The sequence below is a fragment of the Pristis pectinata genome, chromosome 9 (genome assembly GCF_009764475.1).
Source record: "Pristis pectinata isolate sPriPec2 chromosome 9, sPriPec2.1.pri, whole genome shotgun sequence".
NCBI classification, from domain to species: Eukaryota; Metazoa; Chordata; class Chondrichthyes; order Rhinopristiformes; family Pristidae; genus Pristis; species Pristis pectinata.
In genome coordinates this window covers 4,008,513-4,034,641 of record NC_067413.1, presented here as the reverse complement: position 1 = coordinate 4,034,641, position 26,129 = coordinate 4,008,513, and the positions used below count along the sequence as shown (strand labels likewise).

General features: G+C 42.8%; 1 protein-coding gene across 3 annotated transcripts in view; it reads right to left on the bottom strand.

Annotated features, from left to right (window-relative positions):
• The window catches only part of LOC127574551 (transcription initiation factor TFIID subunit 4-like), a 118,388-nt gene that overhangs the window by 54,239 nt on the left and 38,020 nt on the right, over window positions 1-26,129 (bottom strand). For 2 of the 3 annotated variants that reach the window (XM_052023627.1, XM_052023628.1), the window contains exons 10-13: window positions 22,804-22,973; window positions 18,880-19,010; window positions 12,768-12,893; window positions 265-321 (exon numbers count right to left, since the gene is read on the bottom strand). In XM_052023627.1, coding sequence (XP_051879587.1) covers window positions 265-321; window positions 12,768-12,893; window positions 18,880-19,010; window positions 22,804-22,973 — 484 coding nt within the window. The remainder of the gene's footprint in view (window positions 1-264; window positions 322-12,767; window positions 12,894-18,879; window positions 19,011-22,803; window positions 22,974-26,129) is intronic. The other variant, XM_052023629.1, reaches the window with a different exon arrangement.

Here is a 26,129-nt window from a genome sequence, read left to right as displayed (position 1 = left end):
AGATAACTTTTTTTTAAAAAAGGACAAAACAAAGGAAGCCTATGGCTGCAAAGAAATACCCGCTCCCTCCTGCCTGATGTGACCTTGCTTCATAAGTCGCCCTTGCCTTCAGCAGTCCCTGTCCTTGCCCAAGGCCTGTGACCTCCCCACAGAAAATGGCACGTAATGACTATACAAATCATGACCTAAATACCAGGAGATTGATGCCCACTGCAAAAACAATAGGAAAAGAAAAAGCGAAGAGGCTAGTTGCACTAAGCTCACCTCTTTGGCTCTTTGCTTCAATCGAAGTTGTTCCGGATCTTCATGTTTGGCTCGACTCTGGTGATTGAAAGGAGAGGAAAGACAAGTCAGATTTGCAGCAAATTTTCCCCTCACTCTCCATATATCACCTCCATATTACCCATTAGTATTTAGCAACTTCAGATTCCAAGTAACAGGGTTTCTCATTGGTACATTGGTCAAAATCCTTCCACGGACAAATTAGTAGCTCGGTCCTTGAAAGTGCAACATCGGATGGATTCCTGTCATTTCAAAACATCCCAGAATAAGATAGCAACATTACATTTACTTTCAAACATCCATGGATAGCAACATCCACTGTTGCTTCTCTGTATCCTAGGAGATACTAGAACAAAAACCTCATTGTGAGAAAGTCATCCATTCCCGAAAAAGTATTAAGTGGTTAGTTGGGTTAAAAGTAGTCACTGGATCACACCGTGGAAACATCCATGTAATTAAACTGCATCACAACAAACTTAACTAGGTAATTCTTAGTGAACTCTGCTTCAATATTCCCAGATAATACATGGTGTAGATTTTAAACTATGCCAAAAATGGCAAGGAGTAATTAATGGCTGCAAAACATCTCCACAAGTACTGTTCCTTGTGCATTATATTACATCTGTGGACACATGACAGATTCTGACCACTAACATGAAGGCAAGATTCATTCAGAAAGGTACATTGCTATTATACATATTTACAAGGATTCTTCACAAGATTCACGAGGACAGGCACGGTAGTGTAGCAGTTAGCGTAACGCTTCACAGCGCCAGCAACCCGGGTTCAATTCCCGCCACTGTCTTTAAGGAGTTTGTATGTTCTCCCTGTGTCTGCGTGGGTTTCCTCCGGGTGCTCCGGTTTCCTCCCACATTCCAAAGACGTACGGGTTAGAAAGTTGTGGGCATGCTATGTTGGTGCCAGAAGCGTGGCGACACTTGCGGGCTGCCCCCAGAACACTCTACACAAAAGATGCATTTCACTGTGTGTTTTAATGCACATGTGACTAATAAAGATATCTTAAGGATTTTGCGTGGACTGGAGGGCTCAAGTTCCAAGGAGAGGCTGGTTAGGCTGGAATTTTTTCCCCTGGAGTGAAGGAGGTTGAAGGGTGACCCATGAGGGGCATAGAAAAGGTGGATGGTCACCATCTCTTTCCCAGGATAGGGGAGTCTAAAACTAGAGCGCATAGGTTTGAGGTGAGAGGGGAAAGATTTAAAAGGGGACCCGACGGGTAGGTGGCTACATGGAACAATCTGCCAGTGGAAGTGGTACAGGCAGGTACAATTACAATGCTTAAATGACATTCAGGCAGGTACATGGATAGGAAAGGTTCAGACTGAAATGAGCCAAACACAGGCAAATATGATTAGCTTACATAGGCATCTTGGTTGGCATGGGCTTAAGGGCTCGTTTCCATGCTGTACAACTCCATGAATCTATACACACACACATTGAAGTTAAATAATAGCAAAGGACAAATTCAGTTTTCACTGATAACACAGACTTTTATTGGTCTTGTAGTTATTTGAAGCACAACATTAGTGCCAACCATTTGGCCATTAAGGCTATAGAAGCTCGTTCAAAGCTTTCTTGTGGGGATCAAGATTCTCTTCTGAAAATTCATTAATCTACTGCCATTGTCCCTTTAGGCAGAGCCTTCCAGATCTCACAGCATGTCGCATTTGGGGAAAAAAAATTCCCAATCACCCATCTGGTTCTTCTGCAAATGACCATGAATCTATATCTCGAGTTACCAGCTTCTGCCCCTGAAATGGTTGCACCTCACTAAGTCCAAAACCTTTCACGATTTGGAAACAATTTTAGAAAATCTCTTCTGCCCAAAGTGATCCTCTCAAAGGTTCTAAACTTTGCCTCTGAGCTTGGACACCTCAAACAAGCCTGGAAATGGTCAGAGATGCTGGCATTTGTACGAGATAGGTACAAAAAGCTTGAAGTATGCAGGAGATGGCATGCTAACTAGCACTGATGGGCTCCTACAGGGATGACTGACCTCCAACAAACACAACTATCTTCCTTTAAGGAGGTTACAACTCAGGATTTTCCCCCAGTGTTCATCAGGTTCAATTGTACCAGTGATGCAAGTCCCAGGACAACAAATAGAACTGGGAAGTGGAATTAATCCATTGAGCTGAAAGTTTAAGATGTGGTTATTTTAAGCAGTTTCATGCATTTAAATATTGTCCAAAGCAATACTTCAAACAAGGAGATTTGCAGAGCAGTAGAAACTGGAAGAGACCACTAGCAATGTATTCTAATTAATCCTTTCACATTGAAGGGAATTTGGACAACTTTGGATTGGGACTGAAGATGACCAAATTATCAACGACATAAAATAGTTCACAAATTCATGAGCTTGCCATGGAAGGAGATTGGAAGCAATACCAGTTTTAGTGTGGAAAATTCCAGCTGGTTATCCTGGTAATACACCATGCATTCCAACACAGAATTATTTGATTTCCAAGGTTAGATAAAGAGTGACAAACCAATACAGATGTTTAAGATGAGCAGCTTCCAATTTTTGTGTGGAGCTGCTAGCTTATCTTGGACTGCTGTGAAGTCTTTAGGAATTCAAGACCAAATATTCTGGACAGTGTTGCAAGAAAGTTAAAACTGACATTTAAAAGAACATTTTTTCTATTTTTTTTATGAACAACTTCAGTTGCTAGAGCCAGCGTCAGCCATCAGAAACAGGTCTTTTGGCCCACTACGTTCATGCTGACCATTAATTATCTATTTATACCAATGCAATTTGCCAGTGCTTGGTCCATAGCGATCTATGCCCTGACAATTCAGATACTTGACTAGACACTTAAATATTGAGTGTACCTGCCCCCACTACTCCCTAAGGCACTGAATTCCAGATTCCAAGCACCCCAAGCCCCGCAAACCCTCTTTTTCTCCAAGGGGAAGAAACTCAATCTAGTCTCTTCTCCCAGCCAATGTAGTGAATCTACTCTGCACCCTCTCCTGTTCAATCACCTTGGCTAATAAAATGTTGGATGTGGGGAGGGGAAAACGTGATGAAACTTCAAAGAATAGGTCCAGTGAAAGTTGGCAACACTTCTGATACAGATTGGAAAGTTAGATTGATGTTCTGAGATTAATTATTGCGCAGGGAGAATGGAGTAAAGAACTAAATGAACCGGTCAACAGACCACTGATTGCTTCTGAAAGAGCTATTGCAGTGAAGGTGAATCCAAGCCTGATGCCTGCCTGTCAGCTGAAGTGATAAGACAGTGCTGACTGGAAGAGACATTATCCACTACTGATGAAGAGATTGGAACAGAGTGCTGGAAATTTTCAGCTAAGGCTCAATGTGAACAAGAGTTAACATTACAGAACTTAGAACTCAAGAAAGGTCATTGGCCTGAAATGCCAACTCAATTTCTGTCTTCACTGAGAAAGCTTGATCCACTGAGTACAGGAAAGAGTCAGAGAGCTTAGTGGAATGGTGTCATGACAACAACCTTTCCCTCAATGTCAACAAAACAAAAGAGCTGGTCATTGACTTCAGGAAAGGGGGCAGTGTACATACACCTGTCTATGTCAATGGTGCTGAGAGCGAGAGGGTTGAGAGCTTCAAGTTCCTGGGAGTGAACATTGCCAACAGCCTGTCCTGGTCAAATCACGTAGAAGCCACAGCCAAGAAAGCTCACCAGCGCCTCTACATCCTCAGGAGGCTAAAGAAATTTGGCATGTCCCCTTTGACCCTCACCAACTTTTATCAATGCATAGAAAGCATCCTATCTAGATGTATCACGGCTTGGTACGGCAACTGCTCTGCCCAGAACCGCAAAAAACTGCAGAGAGTTGTGGACACAGCCCAGCGCATCACGGACACCAGCCTCCCCTCCTTGGACTCTGTCTTTATCTCTCGCTGTCCTGGTGAAGCAGCCAGCATAATCAAAACTCCACCCACCCAGGTCATTCTCTCTTCTCTCCTCTTCCATCGGGTAGGAGCCTGAGGGCACGTACCACCAGACTTAAGGACAGCTTCTACCCCACTGTGATAAGACTATTGAACGATTCCCTTATATGATGAGACAGACTCTGACTTCACGATCTACCTTGTTGTGACCTTGCACCTTATTGCACTGCACTCTGTAGCTGTGACACTTTACTCTATGCTGTTATTGTTTTTACCTGTACTACATCAATGCACCCTGTACTACACAGTGCAATTACATTGGGTTAATGAATTAATCTGTACGATCGGTATGCAAAACAAGTTTTTCCACTGTACCTCGGTACAAGTGACAATAATAAACCAATACCATTAAGCTCATTTTAGACTTAAAGCACCTTCAAAATAACTAGCTAGCAATAAGGTGGAGAAGCAACAATTCACAGACTATAAAGGATAAATGCAAGTTATAGTGTCCTTACCTATACCAATAAATTTAAGGTGTAATGAGAAGCATACTTAATTACAAAGGATTAAAACAATATGGCACAGTAAAGACCTATCCACACTGGTGTACATGTTCCATGTGGGTCTCCCCTCATTCTGCTCAAATTTGGATATCCTTCCACTCCTTTCTTCATCAGTTAACCTTCTACTCTCTTCCAATACACCTTGCATTGTGGATTCAGTGGCGGAAAGGGAACAGCCCAGGTATGGACTCGTATACGGGCAAGAAAACAAGTGTGAGCAACAATGACTATATGTGTATTTGCAATGGCTCAGCTGGCAGCGCAGTTATTTGGGATAAAAGTTGTGGATTAAGAATGGAAGTTCAAAGCCTAGTTCAGAGATTTGGGTGCAAGAATCTGCAAAGAAACTCCAGGGCAGCACTGAGGAAATGCTACGCAATTGACAGTTATGTCTTTCTGATGAGGTCCCCAACTGTAGTTACAAGTAAAAATTCCCATTGCAACACTTTATCCCTCTTGGCCAACAGTTAACCCTTGACCAGCATTAGGGATGAATTACCTGTGGGAGCTTGCTGGGCACACATTGACTTCTGTATTTACTTCATTACACAAAAAGCAACATTTCAAAAGTATTTAATTGGCTAGTAAAATTTTGCAGACAGCCCAATTTCATTAAGAGTACTATAGAACTGCATATTATCATGAAATTAACTGGGCATCCAAACATACATTCACCTTGCTGTGAGAACAGTATAGCACAAGAACACTCCCTCAGCCCACCACATTGTGCCAAACTGATTAAGCTAATGATGCCAAACTAAACTAATCCCTTCTGCCTGCACATGTTCCATATCCATCCATTCTCTGCATATTTGTGCCCTAGAGCCTCTATCGTATCTGCCTCCACCACCACCCTGGAAGCACATTCCAGGCACCCACCACTGTGCAAAACAAAACTTGCTCCGCACATCTCTTTTGAACTTTCCTCCTCTCACCTTAAATGCATGCCCTCTAGTGTTAAACATCCGACCCTGGGATAAAGATACCAGCTGTCTCCTCTATCTATGCCCCATATAATTTTTATAAACCTCTATCAGGTCTTCCATCAGCCTCCACTGCTCCGGAGAAAACAACCACAGTTGGTCCAACCTCTCCTTATAGCACCTGCCCTCTAATCCAGGCGGTATTCTGATAAACCCAGACTCATTTGATTACTATTGCAGCCAAATTCAGAGCAATATACAAAGTTTGGTTCTGTATGGATACAAGATAGGAGCCCTGTGGAATAACTCAATCGTTGGACAAGTCAAGTCAACAGACAACCAGAAAACATTGGGCATCTGTGAAGAGAAGCAATTCATAGAACATTACAGCACAGTACAGGCCCTTCGGCCCACGATGTTGTGCCAACATTTTATCCTGCTCTAAGATCTATCCAACCCTTCCCTCCCACATAGCCCCCCATTTTTCTATCATTCATGTGGATATCTAAGTCTCTTAAATGTCCCTAATGAATCTGCCTCCACCACCTCTGCTGGCAGTGCATTCCACGCACCCACCACTGTGTAAAAAAAACTTACCTCTGACATCCCCCTTATACCTTCCTCCAATCACCTTAAAATTATGCCCCCTCATGTTTAGCCATTTTCGCCAATTCATGTGGATAATCTTTCACTGCAACTGGGATAAGTTCTATAAGGAGCTTGAAATTAAGATGGAAGGGGAGTGAACAAGGACTGCATAGGGTGGAGAGCAGGAGATACTATGTGACAGAGGAGAATGAGTAAGACAAGAAGGTTGGGAATGAGACAGGTAGAGAAACAATTGTTCGGCACAGAGGTGTAAATGAGAACTGCAGCATTATGTGAAGTGACCCAAGGAGAAGGGGTTTGTAGGGATTCTGAAAAAACCAGAAAACGCATGGAAGTGCTCATTAGCTGAAATTGTTGAATTCAATGCTAAACAATGTAATGAGTCCAGTCAGAAGATGAGGTGCTGATTATGTTGAGCTGCATATGAATTGCCAGGAGCTCTCTGTATCTGTTTAAAAACCTCATGGACATTTGGAGAAGTTACCCCTTGTGCCAATCAGCCCCACTAACGGTGCTCTAGTTTACTGGTACACTCCTAGTTCTAATCTGCTCCTAATGCAGTTTTCAACATATTTAAAAAAAATACTGCAAGCAGAAAGTAGAAACAGAAACAAAAGGATTTGTGAGAATTAAATATTCCTTGCAGCCAGATTTTTAAAACCACTGCAGTTCTTTCAAGATAGTCAGTAGTTATTTTTGTTCAAAAATAATAGAATGGTTTTTACCCGCCAGACAGAAAGCCTCAAGGCAGGAAGAGGAACAAAACTACAGATGCATTTTGGATTCACATTGAGCAAAGACAACAAACAGTCCAGTGTTATGGCAACAAGAAGCAGTTTGTAATGAGGCACAGAGCCCATGGAACTCCAGGACTGAGATATGCCAAACCACATCGGGACATTATCTAGCCCAGCCAGAATCTGCAATCAGAATCAAATGGTTAGATGCTTTTAATTTGTTCATTGGCTGTGGCACTGCTGGTATAGCTGCTGTTTTTGGCCCAATTCTAATGGCTTCTTGAACACAGGGAGATTTTGAAAAGCAGAGTCGCCCACATTGTTAGAGGTCAAAACCAGCATGGACTGCAGGTCGCTCTCTCAATGAGTGAATTAGATGGATTGCTTGGGAAAAAAAACACAATCCAGTCATTAAGGTAATAAAAGCAAGAAGTTTTTTCTGTAACACAAGCCCTCGAGAAACCTTACTGACTTTTCCAATGCTGGCATTTGGAAAAAGGTACAAAATTCCAGAAATCAGATCTATGCAAAACTAGAATACAAAAGTTGGGAATGGAGAACAGCTTCGGTTGAAGTAGCTAGTGTGGTCAGGCCCATTACATTACTGTTGGCCATAGTACAGCTCGTCCTCAAAATAAAGCACAGAGCTGGATCGGTCATGACCTATTTTCCAGGATTTAAATCCAGCCACGAAGGGATTATGCTTTAGTTCCAAGTCAGGTGATGGAGGGGAACATGCACATTCAAATCTATATTATCTAGTTGTGGCGGTTAGCATAACGCTATTACAGCACCAGCGACCCGGGTTCAAGTCCCGGCTGCTGTCTGTAAGGAGTTTGTACGTTCCCCCGTGTCAGCGTGGGTTTCCTCCTGGGTGCTCAGTTTCCTCCCACATTCCAAAGGACCATATGGGAAAGGAAGTTGTGAGCATGGCTATGTTGGCACCGGAAGCGTGGCGACACTTGCGGGCTGCCCCCCAGAACACTCTACGCAAAAGATGCATTTCACTGTGTTTCAACGTACACGTGACTGATAAAGAGATCTTCTCTTCTCTCGGGCAGTGCCTGCAAGTTTTGTTTTTTGAGTGGGCGGTGAGCACTGTCTAGAACATTGATCTCTGTTCCTTCTTCTTGGGTTCTGGCAGAGAAGTCAATGATGATAGTGAGGTGAGCCTTACATACATAACTGGTGTTTAGGGAAAAAACATTGAATTGCACATGGATTGATTTGTACTCACCCCTAGAAGTAGGTACCTTAAATTCCCACTGCACCAGAATGACCAGTAGCACTTGTACTCAAACTGCTTCAGTCAACATTAGGCAAGAGTGTAAGAAACAATAAGCTCAGTTGTGGCAACACACACAAAATGCTGGAGGAATTCCGCAGCTCAGGCAGCATCTATGGAAGGAACTAAACAGTCGACATTTCAGGCCGAGACCCTTCATCAGGATTGGAAGGGAAGATGGCAGAAGCCAGAATAATGTCGGGGGAGGGGAAGAGACACAGGCTGACAGGTGATAGGTGAGTCCAGGTGAGAGGGAGAAAGTAGGTGGGGGGGGAGGGGGGATGAAAGGGAGTGATGCAAGAAGCTGAGAGGTTATAGGTAGTAAGAGGCAAAGGGCTAAAGAGGAAGGAATTCTGGTAGGAGAGGGCAGTAGACCATTGGAAAAAAGGGAAGGAGGTAGGAAAGGGAAGGAGGTTGTGGCCTGTGCAGGACTGGACTAGCCGAAGCAAACCGAGGGTTACCTTTGCCCACACTAGAATACAACCAACTCAAAAATCACACACACTTTTAGGGGCTTGGAAATGTTTTGCCTGTTGACCCACTGTTGCTGGGTCAAAATTCTTACAGCGTTGTGGGAGAAACCTTTACGTTGGACCGCAGTGGTTCACGATGACAGCTCACCATCACCTTAAAGGACAATTAATGCCAGACGCCCACATCCACAAATGAGGGAATGGATAGGGAGAAAAAACAAACAGGTTTGAATATAATTTTGCATGCGTACAAACCCACAACTTAAAATTTCATTGTTTAAAACTTGTCATTCCTGAATAATAGATTCCTACGGCAGTTACCAGATCGATTGTCATGTTATAGCTCAACACATCATTTTCACCCTTGCATGTATTTTTATTTCCAACCTTTGCAAACAGCCCTCTAGCCATTTTCTTTCATCTACAGCCATCAAATCACAGGAGAGCAGAGATTCTGACCAGGTAACATTCTTCCCCTAGTTTCTGCCTTCAGCTCATTGGTTACTACAAAACCCTCAAGCAAGGCTCCTGGGTTGTGACCTTGAAACTGCTCTGCTTTTGTTTCAGAGCCGCATACAAAAGGATAGAACATAGGACAGTGCAGCACAAGTACTGTGGGTTGGCACGGTAGCGTAGCGGTTAGCGTGATGCTATTGCAGCGCCAGCGATTGGGGTTCAATTCCCGTCGCTGTCTGTAAGGAGTTTGTACGTTCTCCCGTGTCTGCGTGGGTTTCTTCCGGGGTGTTCCGGTTTCCTCCCACATTGCAAAGACGTACAGGTAGGTTAAATTTGGGTTCAAAATGGGCGGTGCGGACTCGTTGGGCCGGAAGGGCCTGTTACCACGCTGTAAGTAAAATAAAATTTAAATTTTAAAAAACAGGCCCTTCAGCCCATAACGTTGGGTTGAATTAAGTTAGTAATCCAAATGCCATCTAAACTAATGCCTTCTGCCTACACAATGTCATATCCCTCCATTTCCTGCACATTCATGCGCCTGTCTAAGAGCCTCTTGAACACCTCTTATCATATTTGCCTCCACCACCACCCTGGCAGTGCATTCAAGGCACCCACCGCTGTGTAAAAACTTACCATGCACATATTCTTTGAACTCGCCCCCCTCTCACCTTAAATGCATGCTGTCTGGTGTTAGACATTTCAACCTGGAAAAAAATACCAGCTATCTATTCTATCTATGCCTCTCAATCTTATAAACCTCCAACAGATCTCCCCTCAGCCTCTCCCACTCCATAGAAAACAACCCAAGTTTTGTCCAACGTCTCCTTACAGCACATGCCCTCTAATCCGGGCAGCATCCTTACAGCACATGCCCTCTAATCCGGGCAGCATCTTCCACACCCTCCACATCCTTCCTATAATGGGCTGACAGAAATAAATGCAATAGTCAGCTGTCACCTAACTAGAGCTTTACAAAGCTGTAACATACTTTGACTCTTGAACTCAATTCCTTCACTAATAAAGGCAAGCAACCAATACGCTTCTTTGGCCACCCTATCAACCTGTGTAACCACTTTCAGGGAGCTATGGACTCGGACCCCAAGATCCCTCTGTACATCAACACGGTTAAGGGTCTACCATTAATAGTGTATTCACTCTTTACATTTGACCTCCCTATGTGCAACACTTGACATTTTGGCTGGATTAAACTCCACCTGCCAATTTCTCCGCCCATATCTGCCACTGATCTATATCCTGCTGTTTCCTTTGGCACTCTTCCACACTATACACAACACCACCAATCTTTGTATTGTCTGCAAACTTACTATCCCACCCATCTACGTTTTCATCCAGGGCATTTCAGCAGAGGTCCCAGTTACCGATCCTGTAGAACACCACTAGTCACAGTCCTCCAGCCAGAGAAAGTCCCATCGACCACTAACCTGTCCTCAATGAGCAAGCCAATTTTGAATCCAAATAGCCAATTCACCGTGGATTCCATGCATCTTAATCATTTCGATAAGCCTCCCATGAGGGATCTTGTCAAACGCCTTACTAAGATCCACGTAGACAACATCCGCAGCTCTACCTCCATCGACACCTCAAAAAACCCAATCGTTAGTAATGCATGACTTAATACATAGACTTGCATCTGGTTGTTTGCAGGCTCAGCTGGTCTCAGTGTTTCATAGGTAATGAAATACTGCTGAAGTGCAACCACCGTAGAGATCCAAGAAACATGACAACTGATTTGCACACAGTAATCTCCCACGAACTACAATGTGTAAAAGACCAGATCAGCTGCTTTTGTGATGTTATCAACACTCAAGTATTGGACACCAGAGCTCCTGTTAAATAGTGGCACTGGATCTTACTTCCATCTGAGGGTCTGTGGGTTAAGTGCTTCAGTGGAAAGCAACCGGGTGTAGAGCCAAGTGGGACACAGGTAATTTTTTTTACCTTCAGACAGCAGAGTCAATAATTTAGCACCTGTTTCAAGGGTGGGACAAACCCATGATGAGAACTACAGAAACCCATAAATGGACACTGAATATGTGGCTTATTGATGAGAGAACAGAACACACAATATGGAAAGGTCTCACCTGTGCTCCATCTACTGTGGCCATCTTGAGTTCCCAGTTACCTGTCATTTCAACTCCCTTCCCTATTCCCACACTGTCCTATCTTTCCTCAGCCTCCTCTGCTGCCAGGATGAGTCCAAACAAAAACTAGAGGAACAGCACCTCATGTTCCACAACCCACAGCATGAACATTGAATTCTCCAGTTTCTGGTAACCTGCACCCTCTGTTCCTTTCTCTCTCTCCTAATTCACCCACGTCCTTTCACATCCCCCATCCCTTCTTTCCAACTCACAGCCCCCCGCCCCCAGGTTCTTTCCTCTCCCCCAACTGGTTTCATCTGCTGATCACCCACACAATCAATCTCTAACTCTGCCAGGGTCTAACCACATGCCGGTGCAGGGACCAGGCCAGGCTGGTATGGCCAATTCCTCGGTCAACATGCCAATGAGTAGCCACAGCTCGATGGGAGGCTACAGTCACTCGGTGCCATCGTCACAAGGAATGCCAGTGCAAACCCAAATGAACATGAACCAAGGGCAGTCGATAGGGAATTATGGACCTCGGCCAAACATGAACATGCAGCCGAGCCAAGGTACTTCAAACCTTGAGTAAAGTTTATAGAATCGAGAGGCATAGGTACAGTAGACAGTCGGTCTTTTTTTCCTCAGGGTAGAAGAGTCGAATACTGGATGGCATAGGTTTAAGGTGAGAGGGGGAAAGTTTAAAGGGGCAAGTTTTTTTTTACACAGATAGTGGTGGGTGCCTGGAATGGTGGTGGAGGCAGGTACAATGCAGGTGTTTAAGAGGCTGTTAGGTAGACACATGTATGTGCAGAGAACAGAGGGATGTGGACCATGTGCAGGCAGAAGGGATTAGTTTAATTTGACATCGTGGTCGGCACAGACCTGGTGGGCCGAAGGGCCTATTCCTGTGCTGTACTGTTCTATGTATGTTCTATGTTAACCCACTTGGTCCCTTATCTATTCCCCCCACCCCGCAACTGTTCCCATCTGCCCAGCATCTCTCCTTTTCTGGTTCTACTTACCACCATCTCCCAGATTCATCTGCAACCCTTTGTCTCTGCCAATCACCTCCCAGCCTCTGTCACCATCTCAACCCCTTCTTCTCCCTCGTGCCCATCAACCCCACTCCATCTGGATCCACCTATCACTTGCCAGCTCCTTCCCTACCTCTTTACAATGGCCACCTCCCCTCTACACTTAGTCCTGATGCAGGGTTTTGACCCAAAACATCAACTTATCCTCTGCCTGCACAGATGCTGCCTGAGCTGCCAAGATTCTCCAGCAGCTTTTGAGCATTTCTAATTAACATGGCAAAGGCAGATAACATGAGATGCAGCAGCAGTACAGATGTTCCATGCTACAAACAGGACTGTGGCATCATTAAGCTGCCAGCAGCCACCTGAAGTACCCAGATGAAAGTTAATTAAAAAATTCCTTACCTTTGCCAATCGCAGCATTGTTTCTCTCTCATCCTCATCTTTCCGCTGCTTCTCCAGCCGATCCAACTGCTCAAAGAACTTCAGCTGTGATCGAGTATCACTTGATAAGCTGTATTGGTCATTGTCCTGCAGGACGAGAATAAATAGACTGAGATCCAAGCTGGAAAATGCAGCCTGTGTCAAATTTGGTTACTTCAATTTGACAATGAATTCCACCAAAACGAATACTTCAATGTGTTACCACAATTAAGTGCCAATCCATTTGACAGCGACCCACCAATTTAAAGTGCACTTAACTACTTTTACTACAGAAGAGTTGTTTAGATGCAGTTGGAACATGTTCTGTGTAATGCTTTGGACAACAATCTCACTCCAGGCTCAAGCACTTGTTTATAACACTAATTTAGGTTCTGACAAGCTTTACCAATTATGTAAATGAAAGTTTTTCAAAAAGCAGACTGCTATTCATTCAGAAATCCAGGAAAGGCATCCCTGGCCATTCACCCCCAAACCCGCTCAGTGCTTTGAAGGTTGATGGTTGAGTTGCATTTCATCTTCACCAGTTTTGGCTCTACACCCAGGGAAGCAAAAGCATAAACCATGTTTAAGATTCTTCAGCCAGCGAGCAAAGGCCCCCCTGCCCCACTCAACAAATTTAACAACCATGGGCTGAGTGGGTTCCCAAATACTGAATGTCCTAGCTCTGATTTTAAGGTAACATCTCCTCGCCCTGGATTCCACCAGCAAATATACTCTCTTCATCTAATCCAGAAACTCATGTCAATATTTTATAAACATCTTAGTGTCCTATTCTCAAGGGAATCTAATGATGGGCATAGATAGGATGAATGCACACACTTTTGAGGGTTGAGGAAATCAAAAACTAGAGGACATAGGTTTAGGGTAAAAGGAGAGAAATTTAATAGGAATCTGAAGAGTAACTTTTCCACCCAGAGTGGTCAGTATACAGAATGAGCTGCCAGAGGAAGCCATTGAGGCAGGTACAACGACATTTGAAAGATACTTGGACAGTTTCATGGATAGGAAAGCTTTGGAGGGATGGGCCAAATTCAGGCAAATGGAATTAGCTTGATGGGAATCTTGGTCAGAATGGACCAGTTGGGCAGAAGAGCTCGTCTCTGTGCTGTACGACTAATGGAGTCATGGAGTTAGACAGCACAGAAACAGGCCCTTCATCCCAACTCATCCATGCTGACTAGGATGACTATTCAGCTAGTCCCATTTGCCTGCGATTAGCCCATATGCCTCTAGGCCTCATCTATCCATTTACCTGTCCAAATGTCTTTTAAACATTTTAATTATACCAACTTCTACCACTTCCTCTCATTCCATATAACCAACACCGTGTGTTAAAAAGTTGCCTCTCAGATCCCCTTTAAATCTTTCCCCTCTCACCTTAACCCCTATGCCCTCCAGTTTAGAGTCCCCTACCCTGGGAAAAAGACCATCCACCTCATCTGTGCCCCTCATGATTTTATGTACATCTGGAAGGTCACCCATCAACCTCCTACACTGCAGGGAAAAAAGCCCCAGCCTATCTAGCCTCTCATCATAACACAAGCCCTCCAGTCCTGGTAACAACCTCATGAATCCTTTTTGTACCCTTTCAGCTTAATGACATCCTTCCTATAAATGGTTGACCAGAACTGCACACATACTCCAAGTGTGGTCCCACCAACGACTTGCACAGTTGTAACATGTTCCATCCATTATTTTCCCATCAATTCATTCCCAGGATGTGGGTGTTACTGGTAATGTTGACAGTTATTATTCCTTAATTGTCACTGAGCAGGCAGTTAACAGTCAATATTGATGAACCTCAAGTTGCACTGGGCAAGTTCAGCAAACATTCTTGGAATGGCATTAGTGAACCAGACATTCTTGCGTGAAAACTCAGTAGTTTCACGGATGCCATTACTAAGTGCATTTTTTTTCTCTAATTCTGGATTAATTACTTGAATTTACATTCCCCAGTTGCCATGGTGAAATTTGAACACTGGTATCTGATCAATGATCCAGAACTCAAACCAAGCACTAACTATTCATTCTCAATTGACATTTCCTCCTTGGTGATGTCTTATAATTTGTTTGCAAGTGCTTTCTTTCTTTAAAATTGATTACAGTAGAAATTTAATTATAACTTATCATTACATGGAATTATTTGATACTGGTGCAATGTTCTACATTTTTAATCATTTTTGGAGTCAACTTCGATGCAACAAGGTTTGTACTTATCTCTCAGTTTAAACTGGAGAGCCCTAACAAAATGTGACTGAATGTGTTCCGTACTACCTGTGCACATTGCACATACAATGTAGAAGGGGGAAAAGTTGCCTGTGCTCAGGTATTTCAACAGCAAAATTATTTCCCACCCCCATTTTGTAATTATGTCCTCTTGTTTGAGATTTTTCCACAAGTGGAAACATCTGAACATCTAACCTATTATGCCTCCATCGGATCTTTTGTTTCAATAAGATCACTCCTCATTCTTCTAAACAAAGAACATGGATCTAATTTCTTTAGCCACTCATTACAGGACAACCTCTAATCCCAGCAATTAGCCTAGTGACTCTCATTTAGAGTCTCAGAGTTAGGATTATACAGCACAGAAACAGGCCCTTCAGTCCATCATCCATGCTGACCAACATATCTGTCCAAGATCGTCCCATTGGCCATCTAAATGTCTTTTAACCATTGCAATTGTATCCGCCTCTACAGCTTCCTCTGGAAACTTGTTCCATACACCCACCATCCTCTGTGTGGGAAAACTTGCCCCTCAGGCCTCTTAAATCTTCCCCTCTCACCTTAACCCTATGCCCTCTAGTTTTTAGTTCCCCTTTCCTGGGGAAAAGAAAACTGATCATGCACCTTATCTATGCCCCGCATGATTTTATAAACCTCTTTAAGGTCACCACTCAGCCTCCTTTGCTCCAGAGGAAAACAGTCCCAGACTATCCAGCCTCTCTTTATAACCCAAGTCCTCCAGTCCCGGTAATACCCTCATGAACCTTTTCTGCACCTTTCCAGCTTAATGACATCCTTATACCTCCAATGCCAGTAAATTCTTTTTTAAACAAGGGAACCAAAGCTTAGCATGGTATTATTGAGTCACTCTACAGAGTTTAGAGGCAGCACAATCCAGATTTAAACTTGATTAAGAAAAAAAAATTCTCCACCTTGGCCTTCTTTCCCACTTGCTCAAATCTGTGCTTTCAACTCACAGTTCTGTTCATCTTGGGGAAATCTGATATTTCCTTACATTGTTTATCTTAGCAAGTCATTCCCAAAAGCTATAATTAGCACCACAGAATTTCCACCAAAAGATCATCGTCACATGGAGAGCATGGTTAAATTATGGAGTCACACAGACCAGAAGGTCTAGCATGCAGTTAATAACTAGAGAGAGTTCAACTCATTTACCCAGAAACTTGCATCAGTGATACCGTGATTTCAAGGGAAGGAGGGTTTGGCAGAGGGGTAATGAGAAATCTGAAACCAAAGCACATTATCAACTTTCAAAAACAAAAATTAAGAACACTTACAGGTCTGTGGGATTAAAATAGATGAGATGTGGGATTAGTTATCTGTCAAGTCCTTGAGATTTTAGATACAACCTCAGCAGTGATAAAAAAAGACATTCACCACCTGCACACATAACTGAGACAAAGATATCCAAAGATGGTCAGAAATCACCACCTTTGGGAGTGGTAAGAGACAAGATATTTGAGGCCTTGGAATGTACAGATGCATTTCTAACATAAAGCAAGACATGTTGCCCAATGAGTCAATGGTTTCTAAAAAATTCTTGCTCGATGTAAGTGTCACTGGCAAGGCCAGCATTTAATTGCCCTCAAAGTGGTGGCAAAAACAACCCTCTTGAATAGTCACAGACCGTGCACAAGGTTCTTCCACAGTCCTGTTGCTGAGGATTCCAGGACCCCTCTCTACACAAGCCAAACTTGCGTCTACATCCATCCAATTAGCCCTGAATGTTGACAGTTTTGCTCCGGGTCATCACCGGAAGCAAATACCATCAACTCCCAATTTCTCTCTTTGGCTCAGAATCCTTTGCACTCAATTTCTCCATGGCCTTCATTACCAATACTTGCCTCCATCCCACTCCACTTTCCTTTAAAGCAGGCTGATAAACTCTCCCCTCAGCCCAGGTAACTTTATGCTTAACCACAGGACCTGCATGTTATTTTCATTTCTCTCTGTGGGAAAATGTGCATAAAACCCACACCACTCATGCTTCACACTGTGGGCTTAGGGTTCTACAGCAACCTTTCCAATAAGGAAGGAGAAGTGTGGCCAGATCAGTAGATAATTATTCAGGCACCACATGATCAAAAACATCATTGATGAATTTCACAGCACAGAACCAGCCTTTCCCTCACTCCATTTAATCTTATGCCACTGACAGATCTTCCTACTCTTTCTGTTGAATTTATCCAGCTTCTCCTCAAATGCATTCCTATGGGAGCAGGTGGCATATTGTCCCCACTAAAGCTCCTCCTGAATTCCCAATTGGATTAATTAGCAATGTCTTATATATACGGCCCCAAGTGCTGCTCTCCCTCACAAAATGGATACATCATCTCTACACGTACCCTATTGAACTTCGCAATCATTCTGACAAATTAGCGTCACTGTATTATAAACAAGAGCTCATATTTATTTATCCTTTTCCTGGCAAGGTCAGCCTGCAGAGACGACAAACAAATACATGACCAGCCCTGGTTACATGTGGCAGTATTCATGAACTGCTTAAAAGGTTCTTAAAATAAATAGCTCCATTATTTAAATTTTACTAATCTTTTTTTCTTTATATTTTTTTCCAGCAGTATGTCATTATTATTTTGGCATTAGACATCTAAACTTAAAAGCAAATTAGTTTGTATTTTGGGGACTAAGATTGGTGATGGAGGATACTCGATATGTTGCTGCCAAAACATCAAAGTACTGGAATAAAGCCCGTCAGACATAGAAGTACAGGCTTTAAAGACAAACTGAGAAACATGGATTAGGAATCTTCAGCAGAGGAATTCCAGTCCTTCCATTTATGACCTCGAGAGAGAGTGGAGGTCGGTGAGATCTTCATAGAATCAAACATTTACAGTGCAGGTAGGGGTCATTCCACCCATCCTGTCCATGACAGCTCTAGGTTGAAATTATCTGCTAATTCAGCCCCCAATTAGCCAAGAATCACAGCTCTGCACCTTGTATCAGCACCTCTGGCTTCCTCATAATCCCAATTAGTATTTCCTCACCAGCGAAAGCCATGCCTTCAGCTACTGACACCCCATACTCAGGGAATACCTCCTTGCAGCTCCTTCCTCATTTACCACACTGCTCAAATAGTTGTTTGGCAAAACGTTGCTCCAACCTCTGATATGCTTGATGTCCTCATTATCTTTGTGTTAATCATGTTCAAGGAACAACTTACAAGTACAGAAATCAGCCTACAATCTTTCATACAGTACACATCTAATAACACAACAACCCTTGCAAGAGTAATAGCAACAGCTCATTGAGTACTCTGGCTTAAATATCTCCCACGTGCTGAAAGATGAACTTTTAATCTCCCAATCTACCTCGCTGTGGCCCTTGCACTTTGTCTACCTGCACTTCTCTCTAACTACAACATTATATTCTACATTGTTTTCTTTTTACTACCTTGATGTACTTAAGTATGGCACAATCTGTCTGGATGGCATACAAAACAAAAGCTTTTCACTGTATCTTGGTACATGTGATAATAACAAACCAATTACCAACTCAATTCCCAAGAAGAAAATATGCTGAAACAACAGGTATCCAGAAAGTGAACACCGTTTCATGGAAGGGCAAAAGCCATTCTGAGAGGGTAGCACTGGCACCAAACTAGTCCAAAAGCCACCTACACCAAATTCAGAGTACATGAATTTTAGTTTGACCATGCCAGATGCTTCCAGCTTTGTTTCATTCTAGTGTCTTCAAGGGCTTTTCCTCCTCCTCCGCACCCCCCCCCCCCCCATCCCAATCATCAACACCTTCCAATCCCATAAATTCTCTGGATTCCTCATATTCAACTTTAAATAGCATGACAAACCTTGTACACCTTCATCCGATGTTGTGCAATCACAGTGAGCTTTTCCACGAGTTCCCGCAAGTGTTCTTGTGTTGCATGAGATATGGTGCTCAACACGTCAGAATTCACCTCCGTCACACCGTGCTTCTTACCTGAAGAGAAGCAATAATTCATTCGTCACTGACCCTGCACAATTCAAAACAGCTCTAATAGTTCCCGGAGTCCAATATGCAGAAGCCACCCAATCCACACTTGCAGCTTATTGTGGCATATGCTGATGCCTAAACTTCTTTGGCTGAATAGTTTGCACTGTGCCACAAATTTGAGATTCTATTAAGCAACATTTATTTCATCAACCTCAATATGCTGCAATTCAAACCAAGTTCAGGCCCTAGTACAAGCTGGTAGGGTTCAGAGAAGATTTACGAGGATGATTCCCGGAATGCAAGGGCTTACATACGAAGAGCATTTGTCAGCTCTTGGACTGTATTCATTGGAGTACAGAAGAATGAAAGGGGACCTCATAGAAACATTTCGAATATTAAAAGGATTGGACAGTGTAGATGCGGCTAAGTTGTTTCCCCTGGTGGGTGAGTTCAGGACAAGAGGTCACAGTTTTAGAATAAGAGGGTACCCATTTAAAACAGATGAGAAGAAATTTCTTTAGCCAGAGGGTCCGTGGATTTATGGAATTCTTTGCCACATACAGCTGTGGAGGCCCGATCATTGGGGGTGTTTAAGGAAGAGATTGATAGGTACCTAATTAGTCAGGGTATCAAAGGATATTGGGGGGGGGAAGGCAGGGAACTGGGGCAAGATGGGAAAATAGTTTAGCTCATGTGAAGTGGTGGAGCAGACTCGATGGGCCGAATGGCCTACTTCTGCTCCTTCATCTTGTGATCTTGTGAAATTAGGAGCAACGCACAAAAAGCTGGAGGAACTCAGCAAGTTAGGCAGTGTCTGAGGGGGAAAAATGGACAGTCGATCAAGTCCAGATGAAAGGTCTCGACCTGAAACGTCAACTCCACATTTCCCTCCATTGATGCTCCCAGACTTGAGTTCTTCCAGATTTGCACCTGCAGTCATGTCTCCATGGTAGGAAATTAAGCTTCCCTGGAATGCCACTTTGGTTCAAATATTTTTGATGCAGTTTTAGCAGCCACAAGTCTATAATGATTGTGTAGATGGCTGATACCTCCAATAACATCCCAAGTTGAACACCAACTTTTATTTAGCAATTTAAAATATCCCAAAACTCTTATCAGGAAGATTGTCACACAAAATGTGACACTGCTCCGAAGGAATATCAGAAGGTATGACAAAAGTTAGTCAGAGATTGGTCTAAAACCAGTGGGTTTAAGGATACGAGATACAAAAGCTTAAAAAATTCCCGAGTCTAGTAATAAGGCACAGCTAGTAGCTAACATTGAGATGATAACTTGTCTAAACTGCAAAGTATTGGCAATGATTGGATATGCAGAGGATGGGGATTTTTATGATACAACTTCAAATAAACAGCTGGCAAAGCCAAAGAGCTGGGCACAAGCACTTGGAGATGTACGCATTATATTTTACTGTAAAGGCCCTCACTACTGAGATCACAGAAAGGCAAGTTGGAGATCACAGGCAGGTGCAGAAAGGTGGAGAGTACACATCAGATATGGTCTTTACAACTTGCTTTTACACTACAGTACACTTACCTTGCTACTGGCGAGAAATGAAATAAAAGATAAATTTTGAAGCAGAACAGACAAAATCTAATTTGAGGTGGGAATTTGGACATTTAAAAAACAAGTTGCTTTCTGAGGCACCAAAACTTTTTGCAAGTGAACAATCATAATATTACAGTATGCATTTAAGTACAAGGATGGTGTATTAAACTCCAGTTTTAATTTACTACCGTCAAAGCTGATTTGCAACATTTCACTGTATTAAAAGGTGCTACACAAATCCATGTTGTTTTAAAAGTACTAACAATTAAAGAAGGAAGAGAGAGGGGTTTATAGAGAGGATTTCAGAGCCTAGTTGCTGGAAGATGAGAACCCAGTGATGGGCGATTAAATCTGGGGAGGAATAATGTCGCAAGCCAGGATTAGGGGATCAAAAGAGATGTTGGATGGTTACCTGACAGCAAAGATACCAAGGGGATACAGAAGCAGTCAAAAGCAAAAAGGTGAGAACATTGAAATTGAGGCAACAGTGGGTCAGGAATCCATGCCATGTGAAAAGCTCCAACCCATTTGACCAATCAAAATGGGAATAGATCATTTAACTAACAAAGTTGAACAGCCAAACAGCACAGGCAATGTGTCTTTTGCACATGGCTCAGGATGCCCTCATACAAATTTGAGGGTAGGAACCCCCACCCAATATTCAATAGCAGAAAAATGTAGAACCTTTGAAGATGCTCACAAACTGCACAGGACCAAATCTGTTGGACTGGAGGAGTTGTGGAAACAAAAGGAAACACCGTGACAAGGATGGAAATGAATGCAATGCACCACAAACTGTCAGAAATCTGTGTCACTTTCCGTTTGAAACACTACTCAAAAAACCAGTGCAAATCAGGTTTCAAAGTACACTGAAAACAGATAAAAAGTTCACTTTTTCCTCCTTTCCCAAACCAGTTACACAGTTTAGCAATTACATGAGAAATGGTGTGAAAATGAGAACAGTAGACAGGAGGGAGTCATGGAGAGGGGAAAAAAAATGTAACTCATTAATCCAGCACCTCGGGCGTTTTGCTGTTTTTCCAGTCTCCAGAAACTTGCTCAGGGGGAGAAATAAAGATCAAGCTACAGACATAGAAAAAAAAAGCCACTGAATATACCAGAAGTAATCAGACCTCTATTCTGGTACTTTCACCAAATCCAACTATACAAGTTAAAAAGCCCAGTACATTTAATGACCTTCTAAGTCTGACTGGAAAGAAATCAAAAATTCAGCCAAAGTGTCAAATTAACTTTTGACTAGAACTGTCCTTTGAAATGACCTGTTTTGTTTCTGATAATTCAGAAAAGGCAGGAGACAAGTGATTACAGCAACTCAAACTGAACCATTTACAGGGGAAAAGTACAGCCAAAATACATTTAAATCTAAAATAAAATGGAAACACTCAAACATTAAAAACTATATTGTGTTTTTAAAAAACTAAGGATTTTATTGACAAATTCTCATAGGAGAAAACAGTTTAAATTAAATTAGTTTCTGTTACAAGGGCTACTTTCCATGCACTAACTTGAAGCTTGGAAAGACAGCTCAGATGTTGCAGTCACACCCAGAGGATTTTAGGAATGTTACTGAAATGTACAGTAGCTCACTATGTACATCAAGACTTGTACTATGGACTGAAGGCTTTGCACCAGCACTTTAGAATGTACTAATTCAGTGTGCAAAACAAATTCTATATTTACCATCACAATCTTCGGAAATTAGACTTGGATGCGGTGGTTAAGCAGTGGAAAACCTGAGCAGCAAAGAGGCACTAGGCAAGGTGCAGAGAAGATTTACAAGCACGAGACCAGAACGGAAGAGATTATGCTCACAGGGTGCTTTGTAGTCAACACCGAACTCTTAAGAGTACTCAATCATGTAGTGTATAAAGCGTGTATAATTTGCACACTGCAACCTTCCTCAAACCACAAAATTGACCAGGTAACTTTATGCAATTTTTTTGCTAGCGGGAGGATAAATATCAGAATGACCCAAAGGAGAACCTGCAATCTATTTATTCATGTCTCTTTGCCACTAATTTTCAGAGAAGGGGAAATGAAGTCTACCCTAGACAAGGCAAGTGAATTTGTTGGACTATCGCATTTCCATTGAAGGAAGTTACTTATAAAGGCAATTAGGTTGAAACTGCTCACCTATGAATCTACTAAACTAGAATTTTTACCAACTATTCCTTTAACAATTAAACTGTGCACACTGGGACTTGACACCTACCTATTTCTAAAGTTTTTTTCTGTAGGGATACAGAGGACAGGAATGTTTCTTCTTTACAAGACCGGATTACAGCACCCACCAACTCCGAATTTGTAGCAAGGATGCGGGCATTCTCTTCATTGATGTTGACCCCAGCCATAGAGGCCACATCATTGATGTCGTCCTCATCCCTGGAGAATCAGAATAACCATTTAGTAGTGTAGGGGGAACACCATTCACTATGCACGCAGAAGCAGAACAATTTTGAACTTAGTAGTGAACAAAGAATTACGTCAATTTGAAATACAGAAAACAGGCCATTCAGCCTATTTAGTCTGTGCTGGGGTTTATACAGTCAGATCTCCTCCTACTGCATCTTGTTTCAGTCTTTCAGTAAGTTTTCTCTACCCCAGTAGCATAAAACAGACAGACTAAGCAGAGGCCTGGGCTACTGATCCAGTCAAAGAAGTTCAGATCGTACTTTGGCAGTTAGGGAATTAAATAAATCAGAAATTAAAAGGCAAGTCTCAGTAATGGCAATTGTAAAAGCATGAGATTATTGCAGAGGCTCGGATGGATCATCAACTTCCTTCAACAAAGGAAATCTGCCATTCTTGTACCTGTAAAACACAATCCCAGACTCACTACTGTGATCAACTCTTAGCTGCCCTCTGGAGTGACCCAGCAAGCCACAGTTCCAACAGCAGGAAGGGATGGATAGTTAATGCCGATGATATCAATAAACCAATTAAAATTAGTTTCCTTTGTAAAAGCAACCTGGATATTTTCAACCACTGAAATAATATGTGCCACATTTTTCACAATGAGTAATGACAGTTCTTGTTACTTCTCTATTTCAACAGTAACCATCTTGTACTTATAGTCTACATAAATTTTTGCCTCTTGCCCAAATGGAAAGTTATCCCACCCCATACACAATACAAGACAAAACTCTGGCCAATCAGCATGATAATCACATCCATAGCTGTTACTCGCAGAACCAGGACATCCCAAAGTGCTCCAAGAATAGACGCTGGCAGACAATTTGCACATACCAAGAAGCCACAAACAGCCACACAATTACCATTAGACAATGCTCTTAAGTGATGCTGATTACATGCTAAGTTTTGACTAGGACAGAACCATAAAATCTACTCTTCATGCTGCATTGAGTGCTTCAAAGTTTGCTGATGACATAACTTTCCCCACGAGTCTGACAGCTCCTACAAGAAAAAAATCATTGCCTTAGATGCACTAATTGGCACACACCAAGGATGTGGAGATTGTTTCAAGAGTGGTGGAGCTCAGAATGGCACCCTCCGGATCCTGTAGTCCCTGCCCACTGACAAATCAACACCCCTGCAAAGATAGGCATGTGCAAAGCCACTTAATGCTCAGGACAGAATCCATTTTCAGTAGAGAACATACAAACACAGTTGTTTACTCTATGAACAGTGCCATTACAGTTGTTGGCACTCCTTGTACTGCAGCATGGAACCCATTACATGACAGATCAAGTCTCACTCACAGTTCTCCATCCTCCCATCTCCATCTGGGTACACAGCACATCATTAAAATGCAACATAAATGATTAGAGATTGAATTGAGCTTGAAATATTCAAAGTAAAAATGTTAATTTTACTATTCTAAGTGGAGTTGAGAACTAACAGAAGAGTCAGAATCTGCAGCACAGAAACAGGCCCTTCGGCCCAACTCGTCCACGCTGACCATGTTGCCCAGCGAGCTAGCCCTATCTGTCCGCGTTTGGCCCATAGTCCTCTAAACTGCTCCTATCCACACACTCACCTAGGTGGTTTTTGAATGGTGCTAATGTGCCCGCCTCAACCACTATTTCTAGCAGCTCATTCCAAACATGCACCACCCTTTGCGTGAAGAAGTTTCCTCTGATGTCCCTTTTAAATCTCTCACCTCTGACCTTAAACCTATGCCCTCTTGTTTTCAGCACCCCCTCCCTGGGAAAAGGACTGTGTGCTTTCACCCTATGCCCCTCACGACCGTATACTCCTCAATCAGGTCACCCCTCAATCTCCTACGTTCCAGGGAAATAAAGTCCTAGTCTACACAACCTCTCCTTGTCTGAAGGGCCTGAAGCTTTAAAGGAACAATGTGGTACAGGAAGCCACCCCAGTCTGGCAGCTCTGAGAAAGGTGCCTAATTATATCCTGAAAGTAGCTCTCACTTCCAGTAGTCCAGGAAACAAAATCGTCCCCAAGTATCTTTTGAACATTATTGCTGAACATTCTTGTATTTGCAGGCACTGCATTGCACATCATGGTTGAGTACATTCAAAAAACATGCTTTCCCCATGGCTCTGAACAGACCAATAGCATTGGTTCTCAAAGTCTAAGTGGCCCCATGTTTCACTGCTGGAATAGTATGCAAAAGTCATTACTTTGCCAGCACTGCATACTGTGGCACCCCTTGCTGGTTTATTATGGTAAAGCATTACTTGTCAGCAGGAGCTACTGCTATACGTCCTTTATTTTCCTTCATAGAGCATTGAAGTAACTATGCTCGTGGAGAGTTGGCAGAAAGCAAAGGGGAAAATATACAGTTAATGCATTTTCCACAATCTCACCAAAATAAAAATAGTGGCTGCTACTCATGAGGATCATAGGAAATTATCCAATACACTTGACTACAAGTTGCATTAGAATGCCAAAAACAGTATTTATCTTTCCATTACAGCAAAGAAAAGCACGGTCGTGTAGCGGTTAGCGTAACACTATTACAGCACCAGCGACCCAGGTTCAATTCCAGCCACTGTAAGGAGTTTGTACGTTCTCCCTGTGACTGCGTGGGTTTCCTCCGGGTGCTCCGGTTTCCTCCCACATTCCAAAGACGTATGGGTTAGGAAGTTGTGGGCATGCTGTGTTGGCACCAGAAGTGTGGTGACACTTGTGGGCTGCCCCCAGAATACACTATGCAAAATACGCATTTCACTGTGTTTCGATGTACATGTGACTGATCTTAAAGGCCACTTGGCCCAAATAATCCATCCTGCTGTTGATGCCCCACACCTCCCATTTCTATAGAAAACCATTTCTCTCTCCTTCATAGGTTTATCCATTTTGCCTTTAAATGCTACTTGCTTCAATTACCCCTTGTTATAGTATGCTCCACAAAACTTAAAGGTGGGTATTGCACTCCCACAAAAGGGTATGCATCAAGTTGCACAATAAAAATCAACTGGTGCCGAGGCAAAGTAATACATCCCAAGATGCAACATGACAGCCCAATATTCAGCGAGGTGTGAACTTGCAATGGCACGTAAGTGTTTCCTATCAAGTGCATCCCTAAAAGCCAAGACTTCAAAGCAAATCATA